We start from the raw sequence: 16,245 nt of genomic DNA, 5'->3' as shown, positions 1-16,245 counted from the left end.
AGATGAATATTATAATAACACTCAGCAGAAAGTCCTGCTCCTGTTGGTGGGCCACAAATTTGGTTCCAACCTTCCAGTGGCCAATGCAAACCCAGGTGGGAGCCCCCTCTGTCCTTCAGCTTGCTTGCTGAGCAGAGAGCTTTGACAGCTCGTCGTGTCACTGTGGTGAAGGACAGGTTACCAGCAGCACCCATGTCCCTTAATTCTCTCGAGTGGCTTATCATACAGGTATTTCCTCAAATTGAGGAGTCCAGCTCTCTGAGACCCCTATTACTGCAGTTTGGCAAAATTATTTTGAACTTGCACTAAAAACAATATCTAATTCCGCTAAGAAAACGGATGAGAATTTCTCCCTTAGACTAATGATTTGGTATTGACACTAGATTGTAAAGTCTTAGAAAGCTGCAACTTTAAGACTTAACTTCCCTCCTTTGTATGTCTAACCATGCCTAGTCCAGTGTTGCGCTCACTGCAAGTGACAAATAGAGAGCAATTGTGCTGAACACATGGGAGCATTAGTGAGTGCTCCCATAGCACCCGCTTGTTACAAGAGGAAGGATCCATTTCTGGGGAAGACCTCCAAGCATTAAATGGTTCTAGAGCTAATGAAAGGCAGTGGAGTGCAGTGGAAAGAGCATGCAATCTGAGCTCTGGGAGAAGCTGTGTGACCTTAAGCTCGCTGAGCCTCAGGCTATAAAAATGGAACATGCCAATCATATGAGATTGACAGTCCTAAAAGAGAGCATGTTCCAGTGCCTGGAATATGGTAAGTGGTTCACAAAATTCATTTATTTGATCATTTATTTATTCAGATCATTCTTATTGGTCATCTGCGCTTGGCCGGGCACTGAATGTGCTCTGCCCTGGGACTATAACAGTGAACAGGACAGACAGGCCCCTGGTAGATTCCCCCCCTGCCTCATCTCCTCCTTCCTTGAGGATGGTAGTTCCTGCAGTAGATATTTAATCATAGAAGTGCCCCAAGTCTGAGTTGCTGAGAGGAGAGACAGGGAGAGGCAAGAAGATCGAGAAGCTCTGGGGTGCAAGGACCGCATACAGAGAAGTGGCCTCCTTCCTCCAGGCCATGTGGTCCTGCGTCTCAGCACAGGCTACTCAAGGGGCCCCACCAGGCACTGACAGAGGCCGATCTGATCTAACCACTCCTGTCCCACGCTATTAACAAGCCAGGAGCTCGCCAGGGCCACGTTATTGCTTTTACTGAGAAACATTATGCCTTTTTGACTGTAGTAGAATAGAGTGCCTCCAATGTTCTAGGTCTGCATTTAAAAGAGAAGCAGAGGCTGGTTTGTGTGCTCACAAACAAGACCTTCCATGCAATTGAGAACGATGCACTAATTAAACGGTGCTCATACGGGCCACAGCAACGTGCTCTTCCCCAGCTCTTCAGGGTGTTGTGTTTGCACTTTTTCCACCCTCAGGACCAGTATTTGCATCTTTCCAGCCTCTCAGGGAACAGTATGTGTGCACGTGTGTGTGTGTGTGTGTGTGTGTGCACAAACACCATAAACTCAGAGGCTGCGAAGTAGGGACTGAAAAACCTTCACAGGAATGGTCTCTTTGACTCTATGATAATTCGACAACTCTAGCACACACTATATTTAGCAACATGCACTTGTTTACATGATTTGTTTTTTGACTTGAGGCCCCATTCTTACATGTGCTGGCCGTCCATATAAGACTGAGCTGTCCTTGAGAGCGGGGTCTGTGTCTCCCCTGTCGGCCTGGAGGCACCCTGAAGGCAGGGACTTTTTCCCCAATCCGACTGGAGCCTTTCCGAGGGCAAGGGCTGCAGCTCATCCTTCAGAAGGCTCTACTCTTCTCTTCTCTTACTGCTGGGTACAAGGCTGAAGGCCCAGAAAACGAGTCTGACCTCATTATCATGAAGGGAGTGATCAGCAATTTCCTGGCACACTCAGTGACGTCAGATGGACAGGTTCTTGACTTGTTCTCATCTACTCCTTTTACCACCTGAGAGTGGAAATGTGACCCACACACTTTGGGATACGAGAAAAAAAGTATATAGAAAAATGGAAGTACAGAAGTGGGGGGGTGCATGATGTTCTCAGATCAATCAATTCCCTCCCTCTAAGTCTCATGGCCTCTGGACTCCAAGTCAGCCCAACAGCCTGTACCCCTAGGCCAGAGCCCCCGCCCACTCCCCCATGCCGCCCTAAAAGCACAGACTATCTGGCATCTTTCCCTTGATTCACCCTTAATCCCTCAGCTGAAAATAAAAGAAAAACAACAAAAACCCCTTCCCATGGCATGCTGAGACATTCCTTTTTCAGAATCCTTCTGATTTTCCCCTTATGATTTTGATGACAACAAGAATCACGCCTTTCTCATTTATTATTTTATATCCCAGGACAGACCACATGCCAGACTATGGTAGATGCTTAATAAATGTTTTGTACAAATGAATGTAACATTCAGGGAGGGCTGGGGGTGGATCTCCTTATTCTTCTGAGACCTCATTCACCCTGGGAAAGGGCCTCAACCCAAGCATCTTTGCACTATCAGCCTCCTGTTGGAGAAAAGCTATATTCTGGGGTCTTGAGGCTAGGGGGCAGTGTTCACCTACTGGTACAAGCCAGGGCAGAGTAGGCGTGCGAGTGCGTGTGTGTGTGTGTGTGTGCGCGCGCGCGCGCGTGTGTGCATGTGTCTGTTGATGATAATGGCTGGACATTAATAAGCTCCGGCTCCAGAGAGAATTCTGGAAGTCCCTCCAAACAACTTAGTTCATCTTCCTGTGAGTACCCTGCTTCTTAAATATGCCCCTGAAATGTTATTCTGCATCTGTGCTGCTGACCAACCAGATTGATTTGAAGATTTAAGATTTTTTTATCCAGTAAACTTTATTTATATATAACAACAGTACAAATTGTGTCCTTGGCTTGCAAAATAGGAGTGTTTCATATTTACAATAGGTACACAATAATATATTAGAATAACAAAAAAACCCCGTTCTATTGGAACCTTTTAAATACTTAATTTTCTTACAATTTTTATTCCACAACACCTGTAAAAACAACAAAACCAGACAACTATCATTGCATTTTCTTAAAAATATATATATGTATAATAGAGATTCCAGTGTGTCAAGAAGAGTGGGTTCGGGTAGGAGAGGTTGGGGGGAGAGGCAGCTGGGCTCAAGGTCCCTAGTCTTAGTATAAAGAGCTTCTCCCTTTCTCCCCAACACACTCAAGAACATCTGCTCTGATTGGGGGGCACTATTTTCCATTACGTTCTTCACCTGTAATCCCAATAAGGAGGGCAAATAAAGCCAAAGTCAGGGCCATGACTGAAATCCAGAAGATGCCTCCCATCTTCCTTGAGGCTAGGACAGGAGAAACAGGATGCGTGGCAGGAAGGATGGAGCCCGGTCTGAAGGTAGAGCCCCTTTAAGGTGAGGAGAACAAGATAGGAGTGTCCAGGAAAGGCTGAGAATCTCCCGTTTCCTAGTTGGGCTGAGGCCCTGTCTGACAAGCAGTGGTCTTGATCATCTCCCAGGACCTCCCTAATACCAAGAGTGAAAATTTATCTTTCATCCATGGGCATTGCTGAGCCCCAGATGCTACAACTTCACTCTTTGGGGAAACCAGGAGAAAGGAAAGCGACAGGGAAGACAGACTTTGGAGTTATGAAGAGGATGCCGTCATTTTCTCAAAGCCTGTTCCTGAGACAAGGCATCAGTGGGCCTGAACTTCATCTCTCAAGTCTCCCCATGGGATCCGCTCCCACAGCCCCATGTCTACGAGGTTGCTTTGCATTTTCTCACCCACAGAGTCCCCCGAGTCTCGGATCTTTCCTGTCCATGGCCAGCCCCCAGGGACCTCACCTATGACACAATGTGGCTGGGAAAAAGCCTCCCCGAGAGCGGCTGCCGGTTCAGTATTTACCGATTGCAGGTTGATGGGGGCAGGTGTGGCAATGGAGTGCACCTGGAGATTTATCAGCCAGAGCCTTTCACACGTCTTCTATTTGTTCTGCCCAGACCATTTTTAGTCCAGCACATCCATCTATTACTTCTGCTTCAAGCTCGGCAGGGCCAGAGGCCTTGACTGCTATTTCTTGTCCTCATTTGGCGGAATTGAAGGAAGGTCAGGAGCTCACGCAGCAGGGGAGTGCCCTCAGAAGAGATGGGGGCAGTGGAAACGAGAGAAGCTCTCATTGCTGGAGGAATGTCCCCAGAATAAGGTAAGGCAACTGTGTGTCTGGCCTTCTTCCTTCTTCCGGCCCCTACAAAACTCGTGCCCTCTGCGGGTCAGGGAGGAAAACTGTGCCTGGGAAGTTGCTTTCAGGAACCAGCAACCTGAAGAATTAAACTTGCTAGAAGCAGGACCTTCTTGGTCTTGTTCATTGCTGTTTCTCAGCACCTAGAGCTGTCCCTAGCAAACAGTTGCTGCTCCAGAAGGTTCCCCAAATGAATGAACGTAGGAAATAGTTCTCTCCCTCCCGTGACGTTAACAGCTAGTTCATTCTTTTAATGACTGAACTCTGCAAAGGAGGGGGAGCTCTCTGCCAGTGGTGGATCAGAAATGGTTTTGAGAGATGCACTGTGGGGAGAAGTAGGAGAGCGAGCACAGACATCCCTGAACCCATGCTGAGGGCAGGAGGCAGCAGCAGGTGCCAGCTGGAGGGACTTGCTCCACCAGGATGGACATCTGGTCTATTTCCATCTTGTCCATTAGCACTTTCTGTCTTGCCAAGCACATTCTGGGGTCCTTTTCCTTTTCCAGAGAATTGTCTCTTGTGCAGATCAACGAAACAAAGCAAAGCTGGATTGACTTTCGAGAGAGACTTCCCTTCCTTCCTCCCTCCAAGACAGATGGCTTTGTGTGGGGGAGGGGCTGACTTTGATACTTATTCCTTATACAAGGTCAAAATATCTTCAAATTGGATAATAGTGAGGAGAGAGGCCGACCGACTCTCTCTCCTCCCCATTCCACAGGGCATGGACTCCATTGGCTCTTGGTGACCTAAAGTCAAGCGGTGGTAGAGGAGGGACAGGTGGGAAGCCAGAAAGGGGACAAGGCTCTATAACCTTTCACCCTCATGGCCTGGCTTAAGTCCAGTTGAGTTTTCTTTTGTCTTAATTCCTTCCTTAGGGATGCCCCTGTGCCACTTCCTTTGCCAGCCCATGTTCCCCAACTCTCTCATGGAATCTTGAGAAATGTGGCCAAGCCACTCATGCCAGCTCTGGCTCCTCTCCTCTCCACTTCAGTTGGCAATCCCCCCATCATTCTCCACACTCCCCCAAAACCTTCCAGGAAGCATCCCCAGGGGCATTGAATGGTCACCAAAAGTAGGTGCTGAGAAACGCCCGGATAGATGCATAGAGGTAAGGGTTGGTTAAGATGCAGTTGAGATGTCTAACTTCCTTTTACTTCTTGGTAGAGCAAGGCCCTGGATGCCAGTGTGAGGCATCTTCATTCAGATGCTCAGAAGTAAAATGAGGTGGGCTGGAATTTTTTGTGGGTGGCACAAAGTCCCCTGCTCACATTCCTCTTGCCCGTATCTCCTCTCCTTTCATCTCCATAAACTGTGGGCTCTGAGCTGATAAGCTTTGGGTGCTAGGAAGAGCAGACACTTTGGCTTAGTGTAGAAGGCCAGTCATTAGTATTTCTTTCAGGCTATTAATAGGGCCCAGAGAAACTTGAACAGAAGTGGATTATCAGAAGAAAGTGGCCTTGGCATGGCTGGTTGTGAATTCTAATGAAAACAGCGAGTTTCCTGAGTATTTTGCAGAATGCTTTTCTCTTCCCATTTGTCAGCTGCATTCAGGCAAGAAACTGGAACTGAAGAGACCAGGCGATGTCTGCTGTGTGGTTAGCACAGCGACCCAAAGCCACACGCCAGGGATGGAAGCCAGCCCTCAGCACTCCCCCTCCCCCAGTCCTTTCCTGGGAATGCAATGTGGTCAGCAGAGCCTTTGGAAATTGGAATTGCTTGGAGGTAAACCAGGGCACAGAGAAGCTGGGGCCCAGAGTTAATTATAGAGGAAATGACCCTGGTCTGGTCTCTCCGGGAATGGCTGGTCCGGTTTCCCAGCATTGCAGCCCCTTTGAAAGTAGAAGGTGGGAAGGGGAAGTTGGTCCCCTCCTGCCTCCTCCCTTCGCCTTCCTCTTGTCCTTCTCCTCACTCCCATGCTGCTTGCAGAGAAGTTGGAGCTGGCTGCTTGGATCCTTGCCAGCATGGGAGGCCTGAAAACTCTGATGGCTGTCCCGGTCACCAAGGTCCTCTGCCAACAGTCGCCTTCCTCTGGATGACTCCCAGTGGCTTCCACGGGGTCTCAGGACCAGGGCATGGAGCTTTGGTCTCTTTGTTTGGAAACTACCCTCAGGAGAGTTGGTCATCCATGGTTTTAGGTGTCAGCAGGAGAGAGAGAGAAGGAAAGGAGCCCAGTGAGAAGCCACCATTTGTCCTTCAAACTCATAAGGACATGAGAGGCAGAAAGAGAGGCAGAAGACAGTAACGTGGGGATGCTACAGTCATATCGACTGAGGGAAGTGCTCAGACGATCAGGAGCTTCCACATCTGACCGAAGGGTTGTCTCCCCTCTCCCGGCATGAGAGAACAAGAGAGAAAGCATAACAATAAATACTGCAGTGTCTTTAACCTATCCTCTTCAAGTATTGCTTGCTGTAAACAGGGTTTGATTTTGTTCTCTCTTTAATTGCAAGAAACCACTGGAGGATTGGAGTGGAATCCACAGCCAAACACCCATGTCCCTAAATCAACTCCCAAATGGAACCTCCCAGAGGCCTGGGCCACACAATTCCAGGCCCTTTCCCCAGGGTGCCTGGTCTATGACAGTGACTGACATAAGGCAGAGCTGCCCAATGTCCTCAGGAAGGCCAGGTGTCTGGTCTGGGAGAGGCCCACCTCTCCCCACTTCTGGGAGTAACTTTAGGGAAACCAAAAGGAAAAGTACCAAAGATCAGTTTGTCATTTGTTGAGGTTTGGGATTAAATAAAACAAAACAAAAAAACAGTAGCAAAAAGCATTGGTATTCTATAGACACATTATCTCCTCTCAAGAGATGAGAATATACAGGTGTGTGGTATGTAAAGCTCAAGTGCCAGTCAGCCAGGTTGAGCCACTCGATGGCTTTGCAATTTGTGCAAAGTTCTTCAGTTTCCATGTTCTTCCGGCTGCTGGGATAATTCTAGGTTTTACTGGCCTCTATTTTTGCGAAGTGTTTGGTGTGAACTTGTGCTCATTCTTCTTCTCCTCATTTTCTTTCCTTTTGTTTTTAATTTCAAGGGAAAGGAAACAAGCCTTTTCGCTCCAGTTTCTCTCAGCATCTCTTTGTAGGCTTTTTCCTGACATTTGGAAACAGGAGTTACGGGAGGAAGGACGGACGAAGGGGAAGAAAGAAGGAAGGGGGGCAGAAATCAGAATTCAACAAAAGTTGGACGGGATTAACAGGGCAGCTTTTTGCTTTGTTTTATTTCTGGTTTTCCTTTTTCTTAAAAAAAATTAAATAAAGTTCTCATTATTTCCCCAATATACATCAAATGAGTTTTCATGCAAAGCAGCAGTCACAGAGGCAGAACTGGCCCCGCTCGTGCCTCTCAGCTTGAAGAACCACCTTCTCCGCGCCTGCTTCTCTCTCATTCTCGCTGTGGATGGATGACGCGCATGGACTCTCCCTGCAGGAACCGGCTGTGACGAAACTTGGCTGGCGTGGGGAGAGGGGCCCTCCCCTCTCCCCGGCATGGGGTCTCAGGGGACAGCAAGCTCTGGGGGCTGATCCCCGTCACTTGTCCTTCCTTCTGAGACTCCCGGTGTGACAGCTCTCATGGGTCCCTCTTCCCAGGAACTTGAGGCTCCATCTCTCAGCTCTCAATGGACATGGCGTTTATGAGCTGTTCCACCTTGTACGCCAGCCGCTGTCGCCGGGCCTGCTCGTCCTGCTCTAGTGCCCCGATGAGCTGAGGGACAAACACAAAGCAGGGGAAGACTTCAGGACTCAGTACGGAAGATGGCGTTTTCCAAATCCTTCATCCTTCTACCTTTCCATTCCACCCTAATGAACGTAACTTGAAATAATGTAAATGATTATTGAATATATATGTATGTACATGTAATATGTATGTGTGTATGTATATATATGTATGTATATAAAGTATTTAAAACAATATTTGGCATATAGGAAGTGCTATGTAAGTGTTAGCTATTACTATTATTATCAGGAATACTACTTTCAGGTCCAATGCTAATGCACAACTTGTGACTTCTCTGAAGCTGTCCTATTCAACCTCTATGCAGGTGAAGGTCTTGTCTATCAGAAATGTAACTGACAGGATCTGCCCAAGTGCAAAGAATAGCCTGATTCATTGTTTAGGAAAGAGTGAAATTAATCATACAACACTTTGAACTGAAAAACAATTATGTTGTTAAAAGTGTTATTTATTGTGTTAACAATGAGTGAAAGACAATGAAATGTATAAGAAAGCGTTCAATGAATCAGGAGAGGGCAGGCTGCCTTCTCAAGGAATGGTAACGACTTTTGAGCTCATGGGTTTTTGACTCCATGAGTATTTGCCAAATCACCCTCTATTGCTACTATTTGAGGACGGAGCCAGGCCTTCTGTTTAACTGCCTTGCCTGCCGCGTGTTGGTTTCCGTCTCTTCGAGGGCCCTGTCTTACCTCTTCGCTATACTTGCTGACGTAGGAGTAGATCTCATTGAGGGCACTCAGCATGTTGAACTCCACGGCGTGCAGGCGGGACTGCTCAGCGAGGTAGGCGTTCATGTCCTGGTCACTGATGGCGGGGAGCTTGGCGATGTCTGCGTAGTATCTGCCGTAGAGAGGAGGACAGGCTCCTTGATGGGGACTCGGCAAACAGTTGTCTATACCTACCCTGGCCTCAGGCCCCTCGAGAGCACAGAGTGTCCCCAAGTGCTCCTGCCTCCCCATTTCTCTTCTGATGTGGCTTCCTCTGGCCTCCTGCCTCAAGCTGAGGTTAGGGCCTGGAGACTGGCATTCCCCAAAGCCAGAGTTTCTTGAGGAGATTGAATCTAGCTTCGAGCTCCCAGCTGCAGTGACCCCCCAGGATGGTTAAAAAGCCCAGACTCTGACAAGACTCCTTGTATTCAAATCCCAGCTCTGTTACCTGCTAGCTGCATGACCTTGGGCAAGTCACATAGCCTCCCTGTGCTGCAGTTTCCTCATCAGTAAAACAGGGATGATAATAATACCTACTTCACAATTTTGTTGGATATTTTAATGAGATGATACATATGAAATCTTTATCCCAGTGTTGGGTGCTTAGCAGGTCCTCAATAAACAGTAATTAGAATGATAATGATCTGACTTCCAAGGGTATAAAGTTTCCCTTCCTCCCTCAGGAGGGAGGTTTAGACAAGGAAGAAGGAGGGCAGCATGAGGTCCTGAAGGTACCACAAACACGGTATTGAGTCCTCGGTCAGCGAAACCCACAGGCAGGGAATGGAGTAGGCAGACAGGGGCATGGGGCCTGTCCGGAGGATGCTACTGACCTCTCCACCCAGCTCTTGTAGCTGGGGATGTCCTTGGCATAGAGCAGCTTGTTGGAGGGGGAGTCCTTGCCCAGCCGGTGCTCTGACGTTGAGCAAGAGTCCATGAAGGTCTGGGCCACCACGGAGAGGCAGGCATCCGTGATGCTGCCCTTGTGGATGTCAAAAACGAACTGGGGGTTCTTGATCACGTTCACCCAGAAGCGCAGAGGGAGGCTGTAGGAAAAGGCAGAGCCGACCCCGAGGGCTGCACTCAGCCATGCCCCTGATGCTGTCCCCTAATATTCCTCCCCTCCCTGCCAGATGCAAAATTCCCTCTCCAGAGGGCAAGGGGATGAAATCACAGAAGACTGGTCCAGCCAGGACGCTAATTTAGGCTAAGCTGTTCCTGACACTGGGAGAAAAGGAGAGGGGCCATTGTACCCTGAGGGGGCCTGACCCTGTTCTCTAATAACTGAGGGGTGGGCGTGGTGGGTTCTGTTCCCGCCCAGCGGTCTTTTCCAAAGGCCTCCATGTCCCCAGGGAAGCCCAAACATGGAGGACTGCACAATTTCTCAAGCTTCAAACAAAGCCAACAGGCTCCTAGAGTTCCTGCACCGTGCCCATGGCCATTGTCCGGAAGGACGCCTCGGGCAGCCCCAGGCACTGCCTCAGAGTGGGCACAAAGGGCACCACCTGTGCTCTCCGCCCAGCCCGGCTGCCCGAGCTGCTTCCCAGGGCTGGCCTGGCCTGGCTGGGCTGAGGAATGGGCTCCCCTAGGGGCAGTTCTTTCATGACTCTCCCCAGGGCCTTCTTGTATCTGGGCAGGGGCAGATGGAGAAGAGGAGGTCATTGTTGGCAAGCTGGGAATGACTCACTGTGGCCCGGAGTTTTTCCCACCCCAAGAGGAACTGATCAGTCGTTAGGAGAGTTCCTTCTGCAACTCAGGAATTTATAATCGGAGAATGCGTTTTCTCTGCTCCTTAGGCCATAAAGAGGATAAGCCCATTTACTCCCCTTCAAAATCAGAACAGCTGCTGTTTCTGCTGCTTTTTCCAACTCTGCCTTCTCCTCCAGCTGCCTGCAGGGCCTTAACTCTTCGGGCCCCTCTGTGGAGTGAGCTCTGTCACCTCACTTGTCCTTCTGGCCTGAGATGGATGGTGTTCCAGCAATCCAGCCTTCCCCTCCTCTCCCCTTCTTCATCTTCTCTTGACTCTCAAGGACCCCAAACTTTCCCAAAGCCCTCATTCATGCCAAGTCTTGGGAAACATCAGCTTTACCCACTCTAAGCCCTTGCATTATGATTTCCGCTGATCTTTCAAAGTACAGCAGGATCCCTCGCTTTCCTGTAACAGGGGAGGTGCTGCCTCGCTGAGAGGTGACTCATCTCTTCCACCCTCCCCTTCCTTCGGCAGCTTTGGCAAGCTTCTAATATTCTCTCCTTGGACATCAGCTATTTGAGGTCTGGATAATGAGACTCTCCCCACCACGGCTCCAGTGTAGGACATTTCTACGACTTGGGCCTCGCCAGTAACAGAAGGCACAGAGAAGGGGATCATCTAGAACTTTCTCTTGATTTCCCTGAAATTGGCCACTTCCAGTGCTGGACTGGGGAATCCTCCAAAGTGAAGGAGACAGCCATGGCCCTGCCCATGGAATGCAGATGAAAGGCTTGCCCCAGTGAAGAGCACTGTGGGCTCCTCACCCCACGACCACCAGAGTCTCTCCATTTCACTCCACTGTGATCAAAGCTGCAGACTCAGAGGCCCCAGCAACCACAACACCCCGGAGAAGGAAGGAATATTTGGGGTTGGGGTTGGGTTTTTCCAAAGTGTTTTGCTGGTTGCTAGGACTTTTGATTCCCAAATAACAGCCGGGGCCCATCTGTGTCGGCTCTGTTTTCTGAGGAGATCGCTGACTCCAGACAGCTGTGTGGGCTGCCTGCCCAGCCCAAATGCCTGGACCTCCTCTCTCCCCTCACTTTGCTCTTTCCTGAAGGAAGGGTTTTGACTCTGGTTCTTGGTCAGGCCCTGTTTGACCTGGAAGCCAGTCCTTAGCTTGGTCTGTGGTCCAGGTTCAAAACCCAGGAGAGATGGGTTTTGCCAGGGGCCTGTGGGAGCTGCTTCTCCCACTGCTGGGTCTGGCTCTGGAGGTTCCCTTACGGAAGAGTCATGCCTGTGGGACATCCTGCCTGGCTTACTGACAGCCACGGCCCTCGGGGTAATAACTTGGCCTAAAGGGATCAAGTTTGCAATGACAGTTGGCTCAAGTCTACAGCAGGTGTGAGCTCTCTCGCCAGCACTGGCCAACATCCCCAGGGGTCTAACTTTAACTCAGGGCTTCCCCTTCTCAGGAAGTATCTTTGATTCTGTCCTGCTCAGAATGCCGGCACTGCCTGGCTTTGAAGCTCTGCTGCTGGGTTTCAAATGTGGCTCTTTGTGTGGGTTCCCCCAAATCCCTTTCCTGAGAACCAGAGTCTCAGAGTTTGGGAGGAGATGCTTCCTGGGGAAGGGTCTCAACCTGAAAGGGCAGAGCTCAAGCGTGCATCCTGGGGCTGGGCCCTAAGCCAGACAGGCCCCACTTGGCACCGGCAGCCTGGGGACCATGTTGGCTCTGCAGAGCATATGTGCACTATTTGTCCTAGGAGCCTCGGATTGCCCAGCCACAGCAGAGAACAGGCTCCCCATCTCCCTGGTCCCTGCTGGTCCCCACCCCCACAGCTTGTGGCCTCTCCAGGCTGCAGCTCTCCCGGGGCTCCCCAGGGAGTTACCAGTTGCTTTTCCAGGTGTGCCGCACATCTGTGTCGTGGATGCTGTGTCTGTCTGCCTGCTCATCCAGGAAATCAAACATGTACTTGATGGCCAGGGGGAGAGCGCTGCCCCGGTGCACAGTGCTGAACAAGGTCTCAAACAAGTCGTCCACGAACTTCTGCAGGGTGCCCTGGGGGGGTAGTGTGAGAGTATGAGGCGGAGGGTGGGGGAGGCTGGGGGGGGGGGGCGGGCGGCAGGCAGCAGACGGGCAGACCAGATGGTGCCTTGGACCGATCCTGCCTTGGAAATTTCTCTGCGATGCCAGGCTGTACAGACGGTGCGGTGGGGGTGGGGGTGGGGAGGGGACTGTTGGGTTGTTGGGGGAGTGTGGGGGGAGCTGAATAGGCTGCAGATTCCTGGGAAGAATCTCTCCTCCGAACTGCAGCCACATGCCACATTTATGCTTCTGTCCCTCCCAGGCAGGTGTGGGTGCAGGGTGTCTGATAGGAAGATGGCGAGTGCTCCAAGTCCAGGCTTCCCATCGCGAGTGGAGGGGGCAGGCTGGTACAAGAGGGTGTCTGAAGAACAAGGTGGGGGGACTGGGAGCCTCCTGGCGGGAGCCTAGCAGGACTGCGGAGGTGTGACAGGAAGGCGTGAAAAGGCTTACGATATTAGTAGCCTGGGATAAGTGATGTCTGGAGTGGGTGCTGTGGGTGAGGGGTCCAGATCCAAGAACACCCAGGCACAGCTCTCACCCACAGGGCCTTAGAGGGTCTCAAGGGCAGGGACAAGGCTGGGCCTGGGTCCCATAGTTTACAAGTTCAAGGAACACCTCTGAAAGTCAGGAATATGTCTAACCTTTTCTGGTGTCTCTTTGTTAATCTCTTATTAGCATATTAGGCAAAGCAAAATGTGAGACACGTGGTCTGATGTGTGTATTTCTGTGCCACTTTTGGGAGAAGGTCTGGGAGCTGGAATCTGGATGCCACTGTATTAGAATTTCAGTGGCATTTTTGTGGGGTCAGTGGGGAGAGTATTTGAAATCTGGCCTGGCCTGGCAAATGTGGGCTGTGTGGTCGTCATACTTATAGGCATATTTGTGATCTGCTAGGGAAGCTGGAAGCCAGCTTTAGATCGCAGCTTCCAGCACTGCGGCTGCCTCACTTCCATCAGTGTTGGGGTAGATGGGATGGGAAGGGGAAGAGGGAGCCTTCTCTTGGATTATTAGCAGGACCAGGCCTTCATGCTTTCCCTCCCATTGTCAGAAAGTGGGTAGAAAAGGCAGTGATGGTGGAGGATGGCGTATCTCTCTAGCTAACATCAATAAGAAAACCCCAATATCTTCCCAAAGGGTCCGGGGCCCAGAGGTGAGAGAGCCGCTCCTCTGAAGAGTAATGGTGGTCTTGAGGAGTGAGCCAGAAGCAATGATATCATTGTGACTTTTGCCAGAGGGTAGAGAACAGCGGTGGCCTGATCCCCTGGAAAGCCCATCCCAGGACCTGGACCTACTTGTCCGAATGGGTCCCCTTGAAGGACAGATTCCATTACCTCCTCCCTGTGCTGTAGGGGGTGGGACATACCCTCCCTGGGCTGGGCAGAGCAGAAGTTACCTTGGTGGCCAGGAGCCGGGTCAGGTAGATCTCGGACACCATCTTGCTGCCCCGGTCACCCTCCTTCTGGTCCCCATGGTCGTGGTTCTTCACCAGATGCCACACCTTGACCCCACTCTCCAGGTCTGGGGTGATCATGGGTGCCCGGGACCGTAGGCTGTCAGGACTGCCTGTGTACCTGAAGGAGGAGTCTGAGGAGAAGGGGGCAGTGGAGGCTTGTAAGCGACTGATTTCATCATCCTTGCTTGTAAATCCTGCTAGAATCCCTGCCCGCCTGCTGCATTCACTCAGAATAAACCAGTTTCAATTGGAAGGGGACCCTAGGACCTCATATTTGGTGGGTTATTTTAGGGATCCTTGGTTAGCATGAGGACAGTCTGAAACCTTTTTATAAAAAGAGGATTTAGAAATTCTGTGAGCTGGAGAGACCCTCAGGAATTTGGGAGTCTCTCCTCCTCTGATGCTTCCTGCAAAGAATAATGAACAGGTACATTGTCAACCAGATATTTTCATAGGGGCTTTGATAAAAATCCGGATACTAAGGAGCTGTGGAGTTGCAATGCTCCTCTTGTGAGTTAATTGGTCCCTTCTTACTTGGAGCCTAGAATATGGAATTGCCAAGGCCTTTTTGGAGCTGCTGGCCTCAGTCCTGAGGTGTCCTTTAGCTGGACAGCCCAAAGCCTTAGTGCACACGCAAAACCAGAGAAAATGTAATAAGGGAGAGTGAAGCACTGCACCCCATTGCCCAGAAGGCACTGGGGGCGCTAGCACTCCTCAGGGGTGGACAGGCTAGGCTGGCCAATTTATTGCTCAAACTGGGACACTTTTGAGAGTAAAAGGGGGGGCACTATTCATAATGCAGCCCGGACAATATGCATGAACTGGGAGCAGGATATATGAACCTCTCATTCAGTGCCTCCCTGCTTCTGGGCCCCTCAAACTCCTTCAGCAGGCCTAGGCTATCAAAGGAAGGGCACATGGTGCCACCTGTGCCCACAGCTCTGAGGAGACTGGCTGCTCTGGGAAGGACTGGATGAGGGAGGAAGGAAAACAAATGAGCAAAGGCTTTTGACTGGAGGCTGGGAGCAGCTGCAAGGGCTTCCTGCTATGAGAAGGGGACGGTGAGGTGTCCACAGTAGGTCACAGAAGACTCCTCTCTGAGTGGTCCAGATTACCTTCCTGGTCCTCACCGTATCTGCTGATGGACGTCCGGGAGATGCTGGCAGAGGCAGGGATGTTGTAAGAGGAGGTCTGTTTGGGGACCAGAGCCACCACCGATCTGTCTGACACCTGAGAAGGATGTGAAAGGGACAGTGTGGGTGAATGTAGGTGTCTTGGGAAATTGAATAGTCAAGTACTTCTAGAAGGTTATGGAACAGGTGTGGGGTAGAGCACAAGTTATTCAGGAATACTAGGAATAGAAATTCCTGCTGTCTAGCATGGTAGCTACTCACTACCTATGGCTACTGAGCACTTGAAATTCAGTGAGTCCGAACTGAGACGCACAGTAAGTGTCTGAGCGGAGATGTACTATAAATGTACGATATACAATGGGTTTCAATGACTTAGCACGAGTAAAACTAATACAAACTATCTCATTAATAATTTTTATATTGATTACACGTTGAAATGTTATTTTAGGTCAATTGGGTTAAATAAAATATGTTCTCAACACTAATTTCATCGGTTTATTTTTACTTTTAAATGTGGCTAGCAAAAATTTAAAACTACACCTGCGGTTTTTGCATTATATTTCTATTGGACAGCGCTGGCTAGACCCAGACTCCCCTCAACCTTCTGAGTTAAGTATAATTATTCCCATTTTACAGATGAGGACATTGAAGCATTGAGAATCTAAGCAACATCTGCAAGGTCACACAATTAATGCGCGGTGCAGCCAATATTTGAAGCCAGGTCTGTCAGGCTCGAGGGCACATGTTCACCTCATTATATCCTAATTTTGGATTTTACTTCAAGTCACACTGGTCTGAAGCCCACTTTCCCTGTTGGCTCTGATTTCTTTCTGGCTCGGGTCCTAGAATGCCCAGGCCACCTGGGAGTTTCACCAATAAAGCAGCTGCTCCTGGGGAGTCAGAGAGAAAGTTGGTGTCTTGCTCTGTTCTCCGTGAGGGTGCCCAGCACCCAGCCTGGAGGGAGACAGCTGAGAAATGAGGAGCCATATTGAAGACATTTGGGGCTATTTTGATTTAAGATTACCCTCTATCCAATAAAAATGGAGAATCCCCAGAATTGTGGCAATCCAATTAAACCCCTAACGCAGAGGGAATAAAACAGCTATAATAATGTTATGGGCCATAAAACATTCCTATTAAACCATTTTTTATTTTAACAATTTTTATGAACTTTATAAGTTTGATTTA

The 16,245-nt window shown here is 49.8% G+C and overlaps 1 protein-coding gene across 2 annotated transcripts in view; it reads right to left on the bottom strand.

Moving 5' to 3' along the window:
* Nucleotides 1–2,857: 2,857 nt before the first annotated feature.
* The window catches only part of PLXNA2 (plexin A2), a 213,014-nt gene continuing 199,626 nt past the window's right edge, over nucleotides 2,858–16,245 (bottom strand). For both annotated transcript variants that reach the window (XM_023640785.2, XM_023640786.2), the window contains 6 exons: nucleotides 15,055–15,154; nucleotides 13,865–14,055; nucleotides 12,275–12,444; nucleotides 9,529–9,741; nucleotides 8,678–8,828; nucleotides 2,858–7,958 (listed from right to left, as the gene is read on the bottom strand). In XM_023640785.2, the coding sequence (XP_023496553.2) occupies nucleotides 7,863–7,958; nucleotides 8,678–8,828; nucleotides 9,529–9,741; nucleotides 12,275–12,444; nucleotides 13,865–14,055; nucleotides 15,055–15,154 (921 nt within the window). In that variant the 3' untranslated portion in view covers nucleotides 2,858–7,862. The remainder of the gene's footprint in view (nucleotides 7,959–8,677; nucleotides 8,829–9,528; nucleotides 9,742–12,274; nucleotides 12,445–13,864; nucleotides 14,056–15,054; nucleotides 15,155–16,245) is intronic.

Source organism: Equus caballus, chromosome 5, assembly GCF_041296265.1.
Source record: "Equus caballus isolate H_3958 breed thoroughbred chromosome 5, TB-T2T, whole genome shotgun sequence".
Taxonomy (NCBI): domain Eukaryota; kingdom Metazoa; phylum Chordata; class Mammalia; order Perissodactyla; family Equidae; genus Equus; species Equus caballus.
This window is presented reverse-complemented; position numbering and strand designations above follow the sequence as displayed.